This window comes from Erpetoichthys calabaricus, chromosome 13 (assembly GCF_900747795.2).
Source record: "Erpetoichthys calabaricus chromosome 13, fErpCal1.3, whole genome shotgun sequence".
NCBI classification, from domain to species: domain Eukaryota; kingdom Metazoa; phylum Chordata; class Cladistia; order Polypteriformes; family Polypteridae; genus Erpetoichthys; species Erpetoichthys calabaricus.
In genome coordinates this window covers 136,390,718-136,413,217 of record NC_041406.2, presented here as the reverse complement: position 1 = coordinate 136,413,217, position 22,500 = coordinate 136,390,718, and the positions used below count along the sequence as shown (strand labels likewise).

General features: G+C 37.7%; 1 protein-coding gene across 1 annotated transcript in view; it reads left to right on the top strand.

Moving 5' to 3' along the window:
• The window catches only part of LOC114663721 (probable C-mannosyltransferase DPY19L4), a 102,388-nt gene extending 81,268 nt beyond the window's left edge, over positions 1–21,120 (top strand). The window contains exons 17-19 of the mRNA XM_051935580.1: positions 10,923–11,005; positions 17,066–17,203; positions 21,036–21,120. Coding sequence (XP_051791540.1) covers positions 10,923–11,005; positions 17,066–17,203; positions 21,036–21,120 — 306 coding nt within the window. The remainder of the gene's footprint in view (positions 1–10,922; positions 11,006–17,065; positions 17,204–21,035) is intronic.
• Positions 21,121–22,500: the final 1,380 nt, after the last annotated feature.

Genomic DNA, 22,500 nt, shown 5'->3' with positions numbered 1-22,500 from the left:
TTTGGGTTCTTCTTTACCTCTCTCACCAAGGCTCTTCTCCCCCGGTAGCTCAGCTTGGCCGGACGGCCAGCTCTAGGAAGGGTGCTGGTCGTCCCAAACGTCTTCCATTTAAGGATTATGGAGGCCACTGTGCTCGTGGGAACCTTAAGTGCAGCAGAAATTTTTTTGTAACCTTGGCCAGATCTGTGCCTTGCCACAATTCTGTCTCTGAGCTCTTCAGGCAGTTCCTTTGACCTCATGATTCTCATTTGCTCTGACATGCATTGCGAGCTGTAAGGTCTTATATAGACGGGTTTGTGGCTTTCCTAATCAAGTCCAATCAGTATAATCAAACACAGCTGGACTCAAATGAAGGTGATCTCAAGGATGATCAGAAGAAATGGAAAGCACCTGAGTTAAATATATGAGTGTCACAGCAAAGGGTCTGAATACTTAGGACCACGTGATATTTCAGTTTTTCTTTTTTAATAAATCTGCAACAATTTCAAAAATTCTTTTTTTGGTCTGTCAATATGGGGTGCTGTGTGTACATTAATGAGGAAAAAAATTAATTTAAATGATTTTAGCAAATGGCTGCAATATGACAAAGAGTGAAAAATTGAAGGGGGTCTGAATACTTTCCGTACCCACTGTGTGTATGTATATATATATATATATATATATATATATATATATATATATATATATATATATACATACATACACGGGGGTAATAGGGGCCACTTCACGTTTCTGCTGCTTACATATTTGGATTCACTTTCACCAAACAACAAATCTAAAATCCAAGCAGATAAATTTCATGTAAAATGCAATACTTTTGGATGTATGAATTTGTATCTATTATTGGCTATAGAAATTCTAATAAATACGATCGTTTAACTCTTTCGATTCTACGTTGTATCGCTTCTCCGTGATCATAAATATAAACCTGACCGAATTATGGCTTCTTCGAAATTAAACTTATAGTAGCTTGAATTGTTGCAAGACCACAGATTCTCATTGTGTATGGTCCTGAATCGTGTAAATCTATGTTCTAAGCATTGAATGATGTGAACGTGAACAGATTGTTTTAGATCCGGATATTTTGCCTGTAGTGTTTGTGGATTTCACTTTCACCAAATAACAAATCTTTTATTTCTCATGGATACGCTTCTTCATTAGGAAGAAACACTACTTTTCCCTGATGGCAACACAAAAATAGACGATCTTAAGTCTCCAACTTAAAATTTAAAACTGAACAAGTATCTAGATGCTTCTGTAATATCACCTGTGTCCATTTATTCAATCTCTTTTCGCTGTTCCGTTATTTCACCGATAAATAATTTCAGTTTGATAGCGCTCATGCGATCTTTACTATAATTTTTTTGAGACCTTCAAATTTTAGTACTTTCATAATCTCTAACCTGCTCTGCCTCTTTGTGATGCTCTACTTTGTCTTCTACTCTTTGTCTTTTATTTCCGACCCTGCTTTGACCTGCTAGGTTTTCAGTTCAACTTGTTCCAGGCTGATTATTACTTTCCTTATTTTCCAAATTTGCACTTAGGTGGTTATTGTTCTTTTTTAAATTCTTTTCTCTCTAACGCTTTTGGGCGTCTTTTGGGTGAGCCTCCCTTTTTTCTTCGCTTAGACTTTGACGTGTTATCTTGAACATATAAAATTATTGTCCATAAAAGAACCACATTGAAGGAAACAAATAGATTGTATGTCTAAAATTACTGTCCACAAAACCTTCTTTTAAAACATAAAAATTTATAGGAGCTGAGAGCACATGAACTGTGTCTGACAATACACACAAATGTGAAATGATTGTACTGTATGCGTGGTTGTAAATGTCTGAGAGGAGGGCAGGACTTTTCAAAATCTCTTGTCTCGCGTGACTTGTTATTGTCTCTCAAGGAACTTTAAATTATCTCAGAGAATGTCTTGTCGCAGGATTTCCTTTTACAATAGAAAGATTTATTTATGTACAACATGACAGGCAGACCCATGTGAAATTCATGTATGAAAATGCTTCCAAACAGGAACCAATCACCTTTCTTTTTGTTTGAATTGCATAAATGTCATTGGAAGCAAAACTTATTTTTTATATATTTTTTTTCGAAACGAAACACTGAGTTCCCAAGCAAATTAATTTTGCACTAATTGTGTCAGCCATCAGTAATATCAAGGAACTACTAAGTTTACTGATTTCATTGTATGCAACACTTCATCCATCTATCCATTTTCTAACCCGCTGAATCCGAACACAGGGTCACGGGGGGTCTGCTGGAGCCAATCCCGCCAACACAGGGCACAAGGCAGGAAACAATCCCGGGCAGGGTGCCAACCCACCGCAGGACACACACAAACACACACACACACACCAAGCACACACTAGGGCCAATTTAGGATCGCCAATCCACCTAACCTGCATGTTTTTGGACTGTGGGAGGAAACCGGAGCGCCCGGAGGAAACCCACGCAGACACGGGGAGAACATGCAAACTCCACGCAGGGAGGACCCGGGAAGCGAACCTGGGTCTCCTAACTGCGAGGCAGCAGCGCTACCACTGCGCCACCGTGCCGCCTGCTACACTTCAATCATTTAATATATGTGATTATTGTTTATGCATCTGGGGGTAATAACATGCAGTGAGTTTTTACTTCTTTAGTATAATGACAACTATAATTTACATGAAGAAGAATGTACTGTAAATTAAGTTCGCCAATTGGTTCTTGCAGCATGGATCAGATTTTTTTCCATGAAAAGGAAATAAGGTGTTTTTTTTTTTAATAATGTCTGGAAAAAAATATCAGTAATGCAAATGGTGGCATTACAAGAAAAATTATACATAATCATTTGTTAAATATTTAATCACTTTCTATTTGTATGTGTACTCAGAGCATTTTTGATATTGTATCATACCTCTCCATGTTTCACTACTGTGTGTTATGTGTAGAAAACAAGTTTGATTACTGAATTTGCACTTGTTTTTAATGTGTAGTTAATAACCCTAATGCCAAACCATATTTTTATCTAAAGTATATAATATTTGAAGTAAATTGAAAGTGTGACTCAACCATTTTTCAAGTTACTTTACAGGTAATAATTTTCTTACTATTCAATTTCAGTGGCATTTCTGTCTGCATGAAACAACTTAGCCCCTATGGACTGATTTTGTTGAAATTCAGCACACTTGTTCTTCAAAGAAATTTGTTGAGACAGTTACATGTTTCTCAAACAGATCGCTCAGTACAAAGTTTTGAAATTTCAAAATCTTCCATTAAAAACCATTGGCAATTCTGCAGACTTGTCTATCTTAAAACAGAGAAACATTCTGTGTGACTTCAACAACAATTTGGTTTATCATTTCAAATTTGTCTTGAGACTGGTTACATCCTCTTGCATATTTTACATATTTTCCAGTTTTACTTGTCTGACAGCTGTTCAAATGCCCAGTTCAAGTGAATCAGAAGTTGGGAAGGTTGCATGCAAACAGCTCATACAGGAGAGCCCTTCTCCTGCTTCTTTAGATAAATTAACCCTAAAAGTACAATAAAAGTCTGAAATAGCATTAGCCACCCTAATTCAGAGTGTTAAGAAATTTAATGATTTTCTTCGTGAGGTACATAAAGTACATAATAAACAAGAATAGTTGTGTCAAATATTTGAAATATTTAGATCTTTGCTTCCATTTAAAAGTTTAAAATTTGACTGTAATATAAATCTGTCATTTTTCACCCTCTGGTGGAGGTCCACAGAGTGCTTAGATCCCTTGTAGAGCATCAAAAATAACGTTACATTCATAATCTGTGACCTTGAAATAGTCATGTTGATAAGTTTGAAAGTTATTTTAACCTTCCTAGAGGGCTAGGACCACCTATGAAGAATAAGTTATTATCATTTTTGCTGAAGACATCTATTGGTTTACCCTTTTTAATAAGAGTGTCATTTCCTGCACAAAACATGGTCTAAACATGGCGTAAAAAATGAGTGTTTTTTGGGTCTAGAGCACCAAAAATTGGGAGGACCCCAATAAGCTTGATATCTTGCGTAACTAGACATTAAGACTATTTGAGCAGTATATCATATTTGTGGGGTTTCTCATGCTGACAAGTCAGAAGATGCTGGACAAGAAAAAGAAAATGTTTTAAAGTGTTTGTAAAATGACACCTTTAATTGGCTAACTAAAAAGATTACAATATGTAATAAAAGGTGCCATTTTGCTTGACTTTTCACTACATTCATAATGGCTAACACGGTACAACACCCTAGTACTAAAGTGTTTGTAAGTAATTCTTTTGAATACAAAGAGTTTGCTTATCTGGAAATGAATGAAAGAGAAAGTGATTATGTAAACATATGCAAGATAAACTAATATTATCTACAGATTATTATTGTACAGAACCAATGCTATCAACCTGCACCTAAATGGTGTTTGAACTAATTAATTACATGTGAAAGTTGCTACCGGTAAGGCAGGATTACAGTTTGCACTGTGTTGAAAGGGTTATTTAGTTTGAATAACATGCATTAGACCAAACATGAGCCACTTTTGCCTCAGTGCATCTTCAGACCGAAATTAAAATCTTTAAGATAATTGTCACCTTTCATATTCCTGTTATACAATAACTCTGTCCCTTTCTAACTTTGTTATATAATTTTAGTAAACAACTAGGTTTCAACTAATTTTAATAGCTAGATGGAGAACTTATTTCAGTGGCTGTTCTTCTTGCATAGGATAATATTAATACTTATAGTAGTATTAGTCATTTTGTTTTAATAGTTATTTTTCTTTTGGAAATTATTAGGTTCTACTCTATTGGACATACTTTTCAAAAAATGTTATGTTTAAGAAAATTGAGCAACACTTATCCATAGACCATATACCACTAAAACACATAAATCCATAACATTTTTATATCATTTGACTTGGGATCTTCTGTGTATGAAAGCTATTGAGCCACCACAACTCTATTTAAGCTACATTTTTAAATCCTTGACATTGTAAAGTTCTGTTTAAAATCATTTAATATAGTCTACCAATCAGAGATGCTCTGATCAGGTGTTTTTAGGGTCTGTATCGATCAGAGATTTCATGTTACTAGAATTAGCCAATTTGAATACCGATTTTGATGTGTTTTCAATTTTCATTTCTTTGAATTTTTTTCACTAAGCTCCTCCATAACCAGCCATGTAGAAGCTTTATATTCTATATTAAAGTGATATATTTATGTTTTAATGTTAGACCCCAGGTGTTACCCGTTAATTTTTTTTTATTAACGACTGAAATTCAGTAGGTTTATTGTTCAGTGACAATAAAAAAATGCTAAAATAAAATCCCCTTAAAGCCTACTTTTTTAAACTAATTAAAACATTGTGATGGATGGCCGGCTTCCTATTCCGGCCCTCACCCCCAGGCCGCCAGGAGGAGCTCTCCCGACAGCATGGATGAGCCCCGAATTCCAGCAGGGCCTTGTGGACTATGTAGTTTTTATGCACAGCCCTGCTGGATACCTTGGGGACCACTGGGAGTCGCTGTCGGGAGGCCCGGGGTCTCATATATGCCCTATAACCCGGAAGTGCGTCATAATCCCAGGACAGGAAGAAACGACGTGCTTCCGGGGTGAAGATAAGGACTGTTTACCCTGACCCGGAGGGAATAAGGAATTGTGGACTGTTGGGCAGGAACACCTCCGGCTCAGGGTGTATAAAAGGACTCTGGGAAAGCCCAGACACTGAGCTGAGCTGGGAGGTAGGGTGGCGAAGTGTCTGGGAGAGGAGGATTGGTAATTGTATTTGGAGTACAGTAATCCCTCCTTCATCACGGGTGTTGCGTTCCAGAGCCACCCGCGAAATAAGAAAATCCGCGAAGTAGAAACCATATGGTTTATATGGTTATTTTTATATTGTCATGCTTGGGTCACAGATTTGCGCAGAAACACAGGAGGTTGTAGAGAGACAGGAACGTTATTCAAACACTGCAAACAAACATTTGTCTCTTTTTCAAAAGTTTAAATTGTGCTCCATGACAAGACAGAGATGACAGTTCCGTCTCACAATTAAAAGAATGCAAACATATTTTCCTCTTCAAAGGAGTGCGCATCAGGAGCAGAGTCTGTCAGAAAGACACAGAAAAGCAAACAAATCAATAGGGCTTGTTTGCTTTTAAGTATGCGAAGCACCGCGGCACAAAGCTGTTGAAGGCGGCAGCTCACACCCCCTCCGTCAGGAGCAGGGGGAGAGAGAGAGAGAGAGAGACAGAGAAAAACAAAGCAGTGAAAAATCAATACGTGCCCTTCAAGCTTTTAAGTATGCGAAGCACTGTACAGCATGTCGTTTCAGGAAGCAGCTGCACAAAAGATAGCAACGTGAAGATAATCTTTCAGCATTTTTAGACGAGCGTCCGTATCGTCTAGGTGTTCGAACAGCCCCCCTGCTCAATCCCCCTACGTCAAGATCAGAGAAAGTCAGTGCAAGAGAAAGAGAAAAGTAAGCTGGGTAGCTTCTCAGCCATCTGCCAATAGCGTCCCTTGTATGAAATCAACTGGGCAAACCAACTGAGGAAGCATGTACCAGAAATTAAAAGACCCATTGTCCGCAGAAACCCGCTAAGCAGCGAAAAATCCGCAATATATATTTAAATATGCTTACATATAAAATCCGCGATGGAGTGAAGCCGCGAAAGGCGAAGCGCGATATAGCGAGGGATTACTGTATTATTGTGTTATATGAGTAGTGTGGAGTGGAGGGTGCTTGGTGCACTGTGTAATAAGAAAATAAAAGAGTCTTGGACTTTTACCTGGTGTCTGGAGTGGTACCTGAGGGTTCAAGAGGTGGATTGATACCTCTACTGCTACAACATGTATAAAATATTTGCCCAAAATGCACATGCTATAAAAGAAAATACAAATTCTCCTCCTAATTATAAGTCACAATTCTAACACAATGTTCATGTCTATCAATAAAATATAAGGCTAACATGCTTAACAAGGGGCAGCACGGTGGTGCAGTGGTAGCGCTGCTGCCTCGCAGTTAGGAGACCCGGGTTCGCTTCCCTGGTCTTCCCTGCGTGGAGTTTGCATGTTCTCCCCGTGTCTGCGTGGGTTTCCTCCGGGCGCTCCGGTTTACTCCCACAGTCCAAAGACATGCAGGTTAGGTGGATTGGCAATGCTAAATTGGCCCTTGTGTGTGCTTGGTGTGTGGGTGTGTTTGTGTGTGTCCTGTGGTGGGTTGGCACCCTGCCCGGGATTGGTCCCTGCCTTGTGCCCTGTGTTGGATGGGATTGGCTCCAGCAGACCCCCCGTGACCCTGTGTTCGGATTCAGCGGGTTGGAAAATGGATGGATGGATGGATGCTTAACAAGTTTATACATTGACTCAACACATTTGACTGTAAACTTAGTAAACCTATTGTTTACTGTGCAGTGAGGACAAATTCTTCGTTATCTGTTCTTTGCTAATAAAAAATGTGAACTTCTAAATAGATAGATAGAACTTGTCCCCATGGGGAAATTTAGCTTTTTACAGAAACCCTTTAAATAAATAAATGCATAAATAGGTAGATAAAATTAAAAAGAAAGAACACAGTCACAGTTGAGGCATTATACAGATGCATTGCCTCTGGTACGAAAGAGCCCCAGTAGTGTTTCTTGACACACTTCTGCTGAATAATTTGTTGGGTAAAAGTACTCAGTGTTAGTGTGTCAGAGAGAGGATGTTCAGTATTGTTCATAATAGCTCTCAGTTTCACTTAAATCTCTCTCTTCCAACACCTCCAGGGGTGCACAGTGCATCCTATAACTGAGTTTGCCCTTTTAATTAGCTTGTTGATTTAGTGGGCCTCTCTTGAAATAATGTAACCAAAACAGCATACCACACCATATAAAATTGCCCTGGCCATTACAGAGTTATAGAAGATGTGGAGGGTGTCACTTCCCACATTAAAGGAACGCAGTCTCCTAAGAAAAGAGAACCTGGTCTACCCTTTCTTTATATAGCTCCTCTGTGTTCTGAGACCAGTCCAGCCTATCATTAATGTGGACACCCAAGTACCTGTATGAGTGGACAATCTCTACATCTACTCCTTGAATATTGACCAGACATTGAGACTGTTTGGTGCAGTGAAAGTCAATAACCAGTTGCTTGATTTTGCTGATGTTAAGATGCAGACAATTCTCTTTGCCCAAAGAAACAAAGTTCTCCACCTGACTCCTGTACTCTCGTCCCCTTTATCAATATACCAGCTTAGTACACAATCATCTAAGAATTTCTGCAAATGACCAGTGTGTTATATTTATAGTCTGAGGTGTACAGAGTGAAAAGCAAAGGAAAGAGGACTGTTCCTTGTGGTGCTCTAGTGTTGCTCACATCTGTATCAGAAATGCAGTCCTTGAGTCTCACAAACTGCGGTCTGCCTGACAGGTAATCCATTATCCAGGACACCATAGGCTCATCCACCTGCATATCTCTGAGTTTACCCTTTTAAAGGGATGGATGGATAGTATTAAAGGCACTGAAGAAATCAAAAATATAATCTTTACAGTGCTGCCAGTTTTGTCCTGGTGAGAATAAGCTTTGTGGAGCAGATAGATAATTGCATCCTCCACTCCAATCTTTGTCCGATTGGCAAACTGCAGTAGGCCCAGGTATTCTACCACAAGAGGACTCACACTGGTCTGTAGTCATTAGGTGAAGAGGCGCTTGTCTTCTTTGGAACAGGAACAATGCAGGATGTTTTCCACAGTGGTGGCACTTTCTGAAACCTAAGGTACAGACTAAACAGGTGACCAAGGACAGCAGCGGTACTTTCTGAAGCCATAGGAACAGACTGAACAGGTGACGGAGGAGACCATAAACTTGGTCAGCTCAGGCCTTAAGAACTGACTCCATCTAATCCTGCAGCTTCAATTGTCTGTTTACTTGACCGTCAATTATGGACAGCCCACACTGATTGTCAGAGGTGGACTTGTCACTGGCCATTCGAGTTGATGTGGTAGGAGTTGTTGATGTAGAAGAGATGGTATGGTAACTGGAAGAAGGTGGCATGGGAATCTATAAAATTGGTTCAGGGCGTTAGCTTTGACCATATCCTTTTCCTGTATCTGAGTGCTGAATTGTCAGAGTCCAGTAGTCATGCCCTGTCCATTCCAGACATCCTTCACGTTATTCTGAGTGAGTTTGTTTCCTGTTTTAGTTTTATAAGTTTCCTTTCCTTCTTTCATCTTTTTCTTAACATCATTGTACATCCCTTGGCAAATAACTTGGACAAATTCCAACAGCCAGAGTTTCAATGTCTGAATTACAAACTTTTATTTCAACTGTAATATGCTCGCTTTTACACCATTCTTCATTCACACAGATGACCAGTCCACTGCCTGTCTTTTTCCACACCTCACTAGGTACCTGCCTGCATAAATAAAATGAAATTTGTCCAGCATTAAAACAGTGCCAGGTATATCAGGTTTCAGCCAGCTCTCCATAAAGTACAAAATGCCACTGTACTTGTACTCTGCATGATCCGCTATAAGCACAGACAGTTCATCCACCTTATCTGACAGAGATCAAACACTTCCCATTACAATAGATGGTTGACAAGTTCTAAAACCTTTTCGCCTTGCTTTTATTTTTGTGCCAGCACATCACCCTCTCTCTGTGGACAAACAACTCCTACGGTAACGTGAAACTGAGATGCTTAGGCACTAGTTATCACAGTGCAAATAGCTGATTATGGGAGTATTTAATACTCTCTGCTTTTATTTTTTCAGTGTCTTCTACATTTCCAGGTGTTGAAGACATAAGGCAGCCTTCAGATTCTCTTCGCGACACCATCCTAGTTCTCCGCATGTGTAGTCAAGACAAGATGGCTCCTGGGTTTGTGTGCATTGCCATTCCTCGGTAAATTTAAGATCTATTGAAAATCCATTTGTCCGATTTAATAGTGGCTACTGTCAGTGACCAGCCAGAAGCCAAATCAATTCTAATCTTAAGTAAAACTAGTAACTAGTAGATAATTTCAGAAGCAATAAGAAAAACTGTGAGAAATATGGAGCTTCTATAAAAAGGCTGCTGCTTGCACAGTGCCCAGAAGACAAGTGAAATAAGCACAAGGTCACTCGCTATCCACACTCAGAGAAGTGCTGTGTGTTTTAATTACAGGACAAAATAAAACGTCTCAACTCCATCCATCCATTATCCAACCTGCTATATCCTAACTACAGGGTCACGGGAGTCTGCTGGAGCCAATCCCAGCCAACACAGGGCGCAAGGCAGGAAACAAACCCCGGGCAGGGCGCCAGCCCACCACAGGGCGTGCACACACACACCCACACACCAAGCACACACTAGGGACACTTTAGAATCGGCAATGCACCTAACCTGCATGTCTTTGGACTGTGGAAGGAAACCGGAGTACCCGGAGGAAACCCACACAGACACTGGGAGAACATGCAAACTCCACGCAGGGAGGACCCAGGAAGCAAACCTGGGTCTCCTAACTGTGAGGCAGCAGCGCTACCCACTGCGCCACCGTGCCGCCCCACGTCTCAACTCATTCTTCTTATTTAATTTTCTGTCAAAGACGCACCTCTCTTTTCTTATACTCTGGCTTTCCTTTCCATGTACAGAATGACTTCTCAGATTCCCTTTTCTCAGTTTATTACTCCACTTTCATTAATTTCAGAAGGTTCTGAAAAAACAAACAATCAAGTCATTCTGGGTAAAAATAAGCCTTTTTATGAGAGCATCACTACTACTACTAACACATATTATTTAATTCTATTATTGATGTTATTTTTGAATATGACTCACTGTTACAAAAGTGTTATAAAAATAATATAACTAACTCTTGGATGAAGTAACTGCAAAAATGTGAAATGCTGTAACTTTCAAATTAGTAAACTAAGTCATGTATGCATTTTCTGACTTGTTTTCTTTTTCTTTAGTATTTTCCCCGAGTAATAACTGAACTTGCAGAGATGCAGGAGGTATACGATCCTGACACTGTTGAACTGATTAATTGGATCAAGTAAGTGTTCAGGACTTTTTTACTTTATGTGCAAATTATAATACTTTTGCAAATTCCTGTATAAAGTGGAAGTTGTGGTGTTCAAAACAAAGTAAAATATGTCTAACATATTTTGATTTGCAAAACATAGCATCTTTTTTTTGTTCTGTCCTCTAAAGTTCATTTATTCATTTAGATAGTGCAAACTGTTTCTTCTTTATTGACGTTTTCTCTTGGAGAGCTTTTTTCATTTCATTGAAAATGAAAGCAGCAGCTGCCAAAATATGTAGCTTTTTTATTAATTTTTCAACATTGTGTAAAATAAATGTATAAAGTAACATAAGTTTAAATACTGGTTATTCTTTTACACTAAAATATTACTACAGAGATAGAAAAAAAGTAAAATGGATATGTTGTTTTTCTTTAAGGAGATTAAATATTACTGAAGAAAGAAAAAAAAAAATTAAACAGCCAAATGGGGCTATGCATACGAACTTAAAAGGTTTAAATAAAACAGAAATATATATTTTATTTTTACTTGCTTAACTTGTGGAGGGTGTATCCTGTAGCAAAGCCCTAACTTTTTTCGTGAAAGCACGTTTCAGTCAATAAGTCTTAAAAAAACGTGTAAAGATATTGACAATAAGCTAAGTCCTCTGCAGCAAAGTTTTATAAATGAGGGTTTCTCCTTTTTAGACAATAAGCTACGCAAACCCAGGAAGACATGGAATCGTTTAAATCAAGTATCATTACATCTTCCTTTCTTAAAGAGAAGTAAGGCAGTACTTATAAGCTTACATATTTATATATAGACATACATATATATATATATCTATATCCGAAGCCGTGCAAGCACACTCTTTTGAGAATGCAACGTATAGTTGTACAGAAGAAAAGCAATCTTGCCTCAAATGAATGGCAACCTTTTGTAGGTCTATGAAGTTAATTTAAACTTTAGGTTTACGCGGTGCTTTCTTTCTGAAGTACCTGCACTCATGAATATGTCTGTATGTGTCAGTCGGTCAAATCAACGCGCTTCGCACCGGCGAAGTACCGCTTTTAAATTTTTATTAAGAAGAAAATAAAACGTTTTTAAATTGAGGGAAAATATACTAATAACAGTTTGTTAAGGATCAGTTTTTTTGTGAAGCTGCCTTTACTCGAGTGATCACTTCGAGCTGACTTGGTGGCCAAGTGTAAGCATTACCTGGAAGTAACCACCCATACAATCAGATTGTGAATCAGACTACGAATGCCGTGAATGTAATTACACACTCACTGCACTTGCTTACGGTAATCGAACCTCAGACGTCAGTGCTAGAGGGGCTTAGCAGCGGTGAAGTATTGGTTTTAAATTTTAATTAAGAACAAAAGAAAACCTCAGAGGTTCGATTCCCGAAAGGGAGTGAAGTGAGTGTCCGGCTACCTACCAGGTAAAGCTTATGGTCGGACAGCAAGTGACGTAACATCAGCCACGGTGCCTTCAGTTGTGAGAAGCAGATCATAGAATGATTGAAAATAGTTTTGCATTTACCTTTTTAGTAAAAGGCGAGCTTTTAAGCCTGAGAAATCACCCCGTAAATGCACACGTTTAATTGCACATGTGTTAATATGTATGGTTACACAGTATTAAAAGACAGTGAACAACGTGATTTACCTTTGTTCCCGCGTTTGATAAAAGGCGAGCTTTTAAGCCTGAGAAATCACCCCGTAAATGCACACGTTTAATTGCACGTGTTAATATGTATGCTTACACAGTATTAAAAGACACTCAAAAATTAACGTCATTTACCATCAGCCACGGTGCCTTCAGTTGTGAGAAGCAGATCATAGAATGATTGAAAATAGTTTTGCATTTACCTTTTTAGTAAAAGGCGAGCTTTTAAGCCTGAGAAATCACCCCGTAAATGCACACGTTTATTTGCACATGTGTTAATATGTATGGTTACACAGTATTAAAAGACAGTGAACAACGTCAGTTACCTTTGTTCCCGCGTTTGATAAAAGGCGAGCTTTTAAGCCTGAGAAATCACCCCGTAAATGCACTTGTTTAATTGCACATGTGTTAATATGTATGCTTACACAGTATTAAAAGACAGTCAAAAATTAACGTCATTTACCTTCGTTCCCACGTTTGACTCGTGCTGTAAATCTCTTCCTTGTTTTTAGGTCACGTGATTACGTAGGAGGCGTGATGACGCGATACGTGACTCCGCCTCCTCCATTACAGTATATGGACAAAAAAATATGTTCCAGTTATGACCATTACGCGTAGAATTTCGAAATGAAACCTGCCTAACTTTTGTAAGTAAGCTGTAAGGAATGAGCCTGCCAAATTTCAGCCTTCCACCTACACGGGAAGTTCGAGAATTAGTGATGAGTCAGTCAGTCAGTCAGTCAGTCAGTCAGTCAGTGAGTCAGTGAGGGCTTTGCCTTTTATTAATATGTATAGATTTCTTATATTTATTACGTGTTATTATTTATTTTCATACATTTCTCATACACGCACGCACTAGTGATGGGCATTTCGGCTCTTTTTAGTGAGCCAGATTATTTTGCCCAGCTCACTAAGAATCGTCTCTTTCGGCTCCCAAACGCCTCATTTTCCCCACTCCAGCCTTTTATAATTCAGCCATATTTAGCAGTGTTCTGACCCATGATTAGATGTTGGCACTTAGTGTTTCGCTACAAACACTACACAGACATCGGTTCCAAAAAACGGGAATTGGCTCCCACCGTTCACTAAAAAGAGCCGGCTCAAAGAACCGTTTCCTTCGTGATCGACACATTACTAGCACGCACACACATGCCATACCAATCGCCAGATTCAGCCGGTGAACAAAGCACTGCAGTCTCTTCCATTTGTTCAGATCAATGGCTTTAATCACATTTGCAGCGTTATCCATGGTAATGCACACTTGTCGCGCGTCGTCTAATTTCCACGATTTAAGCACATCTTTGAGCCCCAGTGCAATCGTTTCTCCGGTATGGTCATCTGGTGCAAATCCTGTCTGAAGACAAAGGCTTCTTATCTCCCAGTTTTCAATAAAATGAAACGTTAGGCTCATGTATGGTTGCATGGTACGATTAGTCCACAGATCGGATGTGGTGGAGAAGTGGCTAACGTTCTGAAGCTGATTCAGAATTTTCTCCTTTACCTCGTTGTATAATTTGGGCAGTGCTTCTTCGGCAAAGTATTTCCGACTGGGAATTACATATTTGGGATAAGTCGTTCTCCGTAGTTTCTGAAATCCGTGTTTTTCGACCGTGGCAACAGGGACCATATCTTTTGCAATGTGGTATGTTACTGCAGCTGTTATTTCCTTCCATTTTGGACTTGTTTTTTCATACAGTATGCAACGAGAGAACGTTGCCGCCAGCGTGATTTGTTTTGCGGCAGGGATGTGTTTCGTTGCGCTTTGAGCAGAGTTCTCGCTAAGTTTAATACATTCTTCGTACTTTGTAACATGTTTTGTTTTCAAATGATTGAAGAGGTTCGAGGTGTTGCCGCTCTTCGTTCCTACTTCTCTCTTACAAAGTTTACATATAACAGTCTTTTGTTCTGTATCATTTTGTCTAAAGCCAAACCATTTCCAAACAACAGAGGTCACATTTGTACCTTTTTTTTTTTTTTTTTTTGCACTAAATCATTGCTGATAGCCGTACTCGTTTCTGCCTCCGTCTCAGCCATTGTTGTTACTGTTTAAGATAAGCAGGAGGCGGGGTGTAATCGCAATGACTGCATTTAGGATGTGCTCCAATTAGCAGAAATAACGCACTACACACTTGTAGTGTTTAATAAAACATATTACATAAAATATTGCGATAGGTTTGTTTTCAAACGATGCATTAAAAAATATTGTTCATATTGTGCCACTCGATATATTGCACAGGCCTACTTTTTGGACACTATTCCACTGATAATGGCAAGACAATGGCAACTGACACATCAAATGAAACAGAGCATTAATTAAAATTAAGAGAAATTGCAAAAAGGTGTCAGTGAGTACGTTGTCTTACACAATCCAAAGGCAATTGGAAACTGGAAGAAACTCTGAAAGGAAGAAATCTGACAGATTTTCTAAGGATCACCAGCTTGCTTGACAGGCAACTAACAGCACAACAGCTTCAAGTACAGCTTAACAGTGGTTGAAAAAAGCAAGTCTCAGATTCTACTGTGAAGAGGAGACTTTGTGCTGTAGGTTTGACAGGGCGAGTGGCAGTAAGAAAGACGCTCCTTAAAGGACAAAATAGGGCCTTGAAATATCAGCTGTAGATGCAGACTGGAAGAAAGTCTTGTGGATCAATGAATCAAAATTTGAAATCTTTGGTTCATCACGCAGGGTGTTTGTATGCCATTGAGTTGGTGAAAGGATTGTCCCTCAGTGTGTGACACCAACTGTCAAACATGGAGGAGGAAGTGTGACGGTCTGGGGTTCTTTTGTTGGAGACCGAGATGGTGACTTGCACAGGGTGACTGGCATTCTGAATCAAAAGGGTTACCACAGTTTGGCTGTTATATCAACAACAGGTGTCAACTTTGATGAGTAAAATATGATTAAAGTTTTATACACTTAATGATTCCTTGACTTATTTTTTTATTTGCCATTGTTTATTTGTTCTATGCCTTGATCTCATGAAACAACTGTGTGCATTTCCATAAAAGCTAAAAAAAAACTGACATGTTCTAAAACTTTTGACCAATAGTGTATGTGTAACAAAAGCTTTGTAAATCCATATTAATATACCATTACCAGTATATTTTTGGCAGTATAAGGATTCTTAGCTTTGAAGCAAAAATTAACTGAATATAAGTCCTCACAAAAATAGGAAGTATCAAACTACTGGTTTAAAACGGGTTGGTTTAAAACTGGTCTAACACTAGTGTGAGAAATAAAGGTAGTCACCTCTTTTTACAAGATCATCGGTTTGTATTACATTTTTAACATGGAGGTTATCAAATAGTAAACATGTTTATTTGCTAAATTTAGTTGCTGGTGAGATTTTTGCAGTTCATGATTGAGAAAGTTTCTTCATAATCATGTGGATCCAACTAAAATCAGTTTGGTGTGTTTTCTTATGTTTAAAAACAGTTTTTCCAATCAGTAAGCATAAAAGTCTAGTGAATTACACATACTGCACTTCTCCCTCAAAGCTCTCATGCATTCATGTTGATTAGGTCAGTATGAGTATTTGGTGGGCTTCTTCACAGTCATAAGAGAATGGGAATGCAACATGTTTGCAGCATCATCTTAATTTTTAGCAGATTTAGAGAAGAGATAAAAGATATTGATGTATAAGATGGTTAAAGTGTTGCTATGTGTCCCAGTGGTGTTTTTGGCACATTCAGTGTTGATAGAGTTGGTAAGTGAGCAAATAAAATGTTGATTATTTGCCTAGAAAGCAACTTTGTTTTTTTACTTTAAGCACCTTGAGCATGGGAAAGGCGCTATATAAATAAAATGTATTATTATTATTTTTTTATTATTACTTTAAAAAGTTTCATAATAGAATACAATTCATGGATACATAAATCCATTCCTTGAAGCTTTAGGTTCAGATTGAATAGATATTCCAGTATGACCACACCTACAGCAAAACCAGAACATTTCTGAAAATTAATGCTTACCTTTAAGGAGCTAATATATCATGTATAATTGCATAGAAATAAAATTTAAAAAGGTGCTTGTTCTCTTAGAGTTGTATTTTTATTTGCCCCATATATTAAAATTTTTATATCTTTAAATGGTGAAATGTTTTTGAAAATTAATAGGGTTAATTTCTGTATTAGTTTTTTCATTTATTGAACACCTGTCTGTAATTCAAACACCAATGTTTTCCCCCAAATTACTATATCCTTGTAATTAATTGTTGTTAATTTATTTAGTAATATGTTGGTATTTTGTTTATTTTGTGATAAAACTTGTAACATATTACCTTTAAAAGCAGAGTTAAGGGACTAGACTTCAGTTCAATTAGTAACAACCAAAACCATGTAGATTCTTTACTTTAAGCTATTTGCCCAGTTAGTTAAAACCTTTTATTTTCTTTTAAATTAGTCTGTTTATGCTCTGTTTACAGAAGACAAGTTCCAGTGGCTGCAGTGTTTGCAGGAAGTCCACAGCTTATGAGTCTGGTCAAGCTCTGTTCAGGGTTGACAGTAGCAAATCTACCTCTCTACAATGATATTGATCTTTTGAAGAGAAATGAAAATGTAAGGTGTTTTACTTATTATGTTGTGTTCCTTATTTTTATTTCAGAAAATGAATTTCATTTATAGTTTTTAACTCCTCAAATTAATATTTATATATTTTATATTTTGTTAAAAATTAACATCATCATAAATGTGTAAGGCTTGTTAACTTTTATTGTTGTGGAGTCCAGAGCTGCTTAGGACTGAGCTGATAGCAAACTGTTTTATTGTAGAGTGTTGTCCAATTGAGAAGTTGCTTTCAGATTGCTTTGCAGCATATTCCTGTCACAGTGATAATTGTTAGGTTTAATTTTTTCCATAAAATAGGGTAGAAAGCTATAAAAGAAAACCTTGTATGTGCAGGATTAGTTGGAGAATAGCTGTGATAGTACTGTGCTAGCACCATCTCAAAACTAGACTACATAGTAGCAAGGGGTGATCCTTAGTAAACAACAAAAGACAATCAGGACTAAATTTTAATTAATCCACGGGTAAGGTGTTTTATCTTCTGCAAAGTCTGTTAGAGCATACGATAGATCATTAACAGGGATGCACCATTATTTTAACAATGTGCCACTATTTATTCCCACACATGTAACAGTACACAGCACAGGGAAAAAAATAAATCTTTTTTTTTTTTTTTAAACCTCATTAAACATGTTGGATAAACTGTATTAAATATTAAAATTACCGCAGTTGATGATAATTGTCTGCCTTTAATAAACCCAGTTTGATTTTGTATGGTAACAGAGAAAGCTCTTTCCTTATGCTGTATGTAAGAAAATTGCCCAGAATCTTTACATCACTGTTTGTCAGAAATATTGGGGGTAGGATCCATGTATTTTTCTTTTTCCATATATGGCTATGAGGAGCAGGTTGTTATTAAACACAAATAGGGCCGGTTTATACTTCACGCTCAGAATGTATACGTGCATGCATCATGGCTGCCACCCGTTCCTACCGTTCATTTGATACGTCCTCTGAGCAGGTCCTCGGAAATTAACGCGACGGGTGAGCAAGTTGCAGTACCAGCAAAAGATTGGGGGGGCACAGTGTATTCAAGTTGGAACATGACACCACCAAAGTCTTTGTTTCCTATTAACATGTGACCAGAAGCCGCATTGCAGATCCTACAGGATCAATGTGTGTGCTTTGATGTTTGTTGAATGGTTCAATGTGGTGAAGCAAAATGCTGACATACAAATGTATTTGTGGTGCTTTTATATTCAAGTGTCGTATATTCCCCAGTTTAATGAAGCGAAGGTCTTACTTACCATCTTCTATGCTTTTCTGTGTGTTTTTTTTTTTTTTTGCAGCAGGCAGCAATTGCTATATAGAATACATTAAATGTATGAAATTCCAGCCCTCTGTAAACTGAATCCTTGGATTTATACTTGATATCACTTTCATGATGAAATGTTATGTATATTACATTTTACAGATAAATTGTTAACTTCATTTAAATAATGAATACTGTTAATAATTACACGTGTGGGAGTGGCACGGTGGCGAAGCAGCATTGCTGCTGCCTCGCAGGGAGTTGCGTCCCCTAGTGTTCCCTGCCTGGAGTTTGAATGTTTTCCTGTTGGGTTTCCACAATGTGCTTTGTTTTCCTTTCAAGAGCATGCAGGTTTGAGGATTTGGTGATGCTAAAATGATGCTAGTGTCCAGTATGTGTGTGCTTGTATTCACCTTGTGATGAGCTGATGCTCCATACTAGATTGTTTCTGCCTTGCTCCCGATGCTTGCAGGAATGAGCTCATCCCTGCATTGATGGATGTAATCATTAAACATCCATCCTTGTCAGAGATACTGTGGCAAGGTGTCCTGGGAATTTAATGAATGTTTCGGGCAATTTACAACACAGCGAAGCTGAACATTTTTTTCTCACCGTAATGATATCTTGCACTATCATGTGTTGGAATCTTCGAGATTTACGTAAAGTACAAGCGCAAGTATAAAGTGTACACTGCTTGAATAGCAGGAGCATGCATCGCGTGAAGTATAAACCTGGCCTTAATGTATATCAATGAAACTGTTTTATATTCTTTTAGAAAAATACTAATTAAATGGCCAGAACAACTGTGTAAAAAGGAATTTGCTATATCCAATAATAAACTTTAAACAAAGGCAATAAAGATAAAATTCTGGGGCTGAATATAATAAAATCTCTGGACTTAAAAATTTCAAATGTGAAGCAAAATCCATGATTGCAGAGTCCGCAAGATGAATTTGAGGAACACCACATTCAATGACATAAAGGAATGTCCATCAGCTTGAAAGTCTGATGTGTTTCAGGAATCTTTCCCCACTTCAGAGGCAAGGGTCCAAGGAAAGCTACTAAAATTGAATAAATAAACAACCAATCTGTTTTGAGTTATGTATATGTACTAAGAAGCAAAAGTAATTGTGCAATGCGTAGGAGTTGGTGAAGTTCCGGGGTGTTAAAAATCTTGAAAGATGAGTGCTAATGCTTAAATTTTTCTAATCGTACAGCAGTCTTCACTTATATTTTATTTGAGTCAATATTTATATTAGCTCATAGCTGCTTTTTTCCCATATTTGCTTAGTTCTATCTATTGCCTTAGCGTATACATTGCCTTATGACAAAAAATTCAGCAACAATGTTAAAACTCTTAAATCTTTTTCTTGGTTTGTATTAGCAAAGCTGCCTATGAAGCTTGTTGGAAAAATCAGCCTTCCAAATAGTTTATAATACCATTTGGTTCTTTCAAAGAAATGACACTATATAAGAGATAAATGATGCATATGTGAACTTACTAAAGCAGCCTGTTTGATACAAAGAGCAAACTGTGGTACAAATCAACATCAAAATTAAAGAAAGAAACATATCCCCAACCAGGACAATTTTGATTAAATCTTTTTATGTCAGTAATAATGCAGGAGAAAGCTTGTCCATCTGTGTCATTTATTCACCCTTGTAACACCATGTTGAAGAGTGAGCATTCATCACAGCAGTCTGTTACAGCATGGTTGGAATGATCAGAAAAATAAGGGCAGAGGTCTGTTTTGTAAACACATACGTTTGCATAACATTGCTGAATTAATGCTTACATATTATAGTCTTATTGGTTAAAAGCCTTGAGGTGTTTTAGCATAGAGCAAAACCAGCCTAAAATAAGTCTTTCTCTATTATATCCATGTTCTTCAATATCCCTTGAATTAAGCTCTTAATCTATTATGAAAACTGTATACGTGCCAACTAGCAAGTCTTACTAGGTGTATTAAAGAACCAGCCAGTTTATTGAACCATTCCCCCTGGAATATTCTGTTTGTTTACTGGACCATTATAGCAGTCTCTTCATGATGTTAAAAACAAAATATATTTCAACATGCACTGCAAACCAGTAAACCAAAATACTTAACTACTGTTCCCTCTATAAAGTATTCTCTCACAACATACACATCTTAGCAGCTGCAGCAGGACCCTGGCAGGGCATAGGCCATTTATGTGTGTCTATCAGTAAACCCATGTTTCAGACTGATCAGTGTTTAAAGTGTTTGATTTCTTTTTCACATAGGTAATAATTTTAAATGCTTCTACAAGTGCCTATAAGAAATATTTACTGTCTTGGAAGTTTTCACATTTGTTTATTATACAATGTTGAAACACAGTGGATTTAATTTGGCTTTTTGACATTGATCAACAGAAAAAGATTCTTCAACATCAATATGAAAGCCGATGTCTGCAAAGTGACCTAAAGAAACGTACAAATATAAAACACAAAATAATTGATTGCAGAAGTATTCTGTATTTAGTAGTTGCACCTTCAACAGCAATTCCAGCACTGAATCTGTGCACAAGTCTCCATTTTTTTTTCTCATTCTTCTTTGCAGAACTGCTCAAGCTCTGTCAAACTGCATGGCGATTGTGTGTGAACAACCTTTTTCAAGTCCAGGCAGAAATTATCAACTGGATTGAGATCTGAACTCCAGCTAAGCCAATCCAGGGCATTAGCACTGGTGTTTTTTAAACCATTCTTGTGTAGCTTGGGTCACTCTCTGGATAGAAAAAAATCTTCTTCTAAGATGCAAATATCTTACAGATTCCATAAGGTTTTTCTCCAGGATCCCTCTTCTGCTGCATTCTGTTTACCTTCTACCCACAAAGCCTTCAGAACCTCTTGCAGAGAAGCATCCCCAAAGCATGATGCGGTCTCCCCCCTATTTCTTGGCAGAGTACGTTTGTTTTTGATAATGGTGCAGTTGTTTGTCTTTATGCCAAACGTTGCATTTAGTCTGATGGCCAAAGAGCTCAACATTGGTCTCATCAGACCATACCCTTCTATCAGCTAACTTCAGAGTTTTCGATATGATTCATAACATTCTCCATAAAGCTAGTAGTAGTTGTCAGCACAGTGTCTCCACTGTCACTCAACTGTAGCTTGTAACTCAACAGAGTTATTCTAGGTCTCTTGGTGACATTCCTCACTAGTCATCTTCTTGCATGATCACTCAGTTTTGTGGGCAGACTGCTGTAGGCATATTTACAGGCGTGCCATATTTTTCATTTGTTAATGACTGATTAACATGTACTCCCGGGCATATTCAGTGGCTTGGATATTTTCTTTTATCAATTTCCTGACTTGCCCTTTTCAATCAACTTTTCATTGATTTATTTGCTGTGCTGTTTTGTCTTCATTGTTTAGGATAGGCCACGATAATGACCCCATCCCCCAAAGTTGGACCTTTCAGATAAGGTGTAGTCATATAGTACGTCAATCAATTGAAACCTCTTGAAAGGTGATCTCCATTTAACTAATTATATGACTTCTAAAACCAATTAGCTACACCAATGATGATTTAGGGGTTCATATTAAAAAGGGTGATTTCTTATGTAATAAGTTATTTTATATTTTAATCTTTTTTTTTTTTTTTTCTTTATTTCACCTAATACAATTTCTTGTATTAGGAATTTGTTAGTTTTCACATCACCTTGGGGTCAGAGCACAAGGTCAGCTATTGTACATCGCCCCTGGAGCAATTGCAGGTTAAGGGCCTTTCTCAAGAGGCCAACAGAGTGGGATCTCTTTTGGCAGGATTTGAACCGGCAACCTTCCAGATACCAGTGCAGATTCTTAGCCTCAGAGCCACCACTCCACCTTATTAAAGAAAATGTCTGTTGGTCAATGTCAAAAAAGCCAGCTTGAATCCACAGTGATTCACTATTTATAACATTAAAATGTGAAAACCTCCAAGGGGGTCAATACTTTTATTGGCACTGTATTAAAAGTATCCATTATTAAAGTTCTATATCTAATATATGTTTGTGTATATATATATATATATATATATATATATT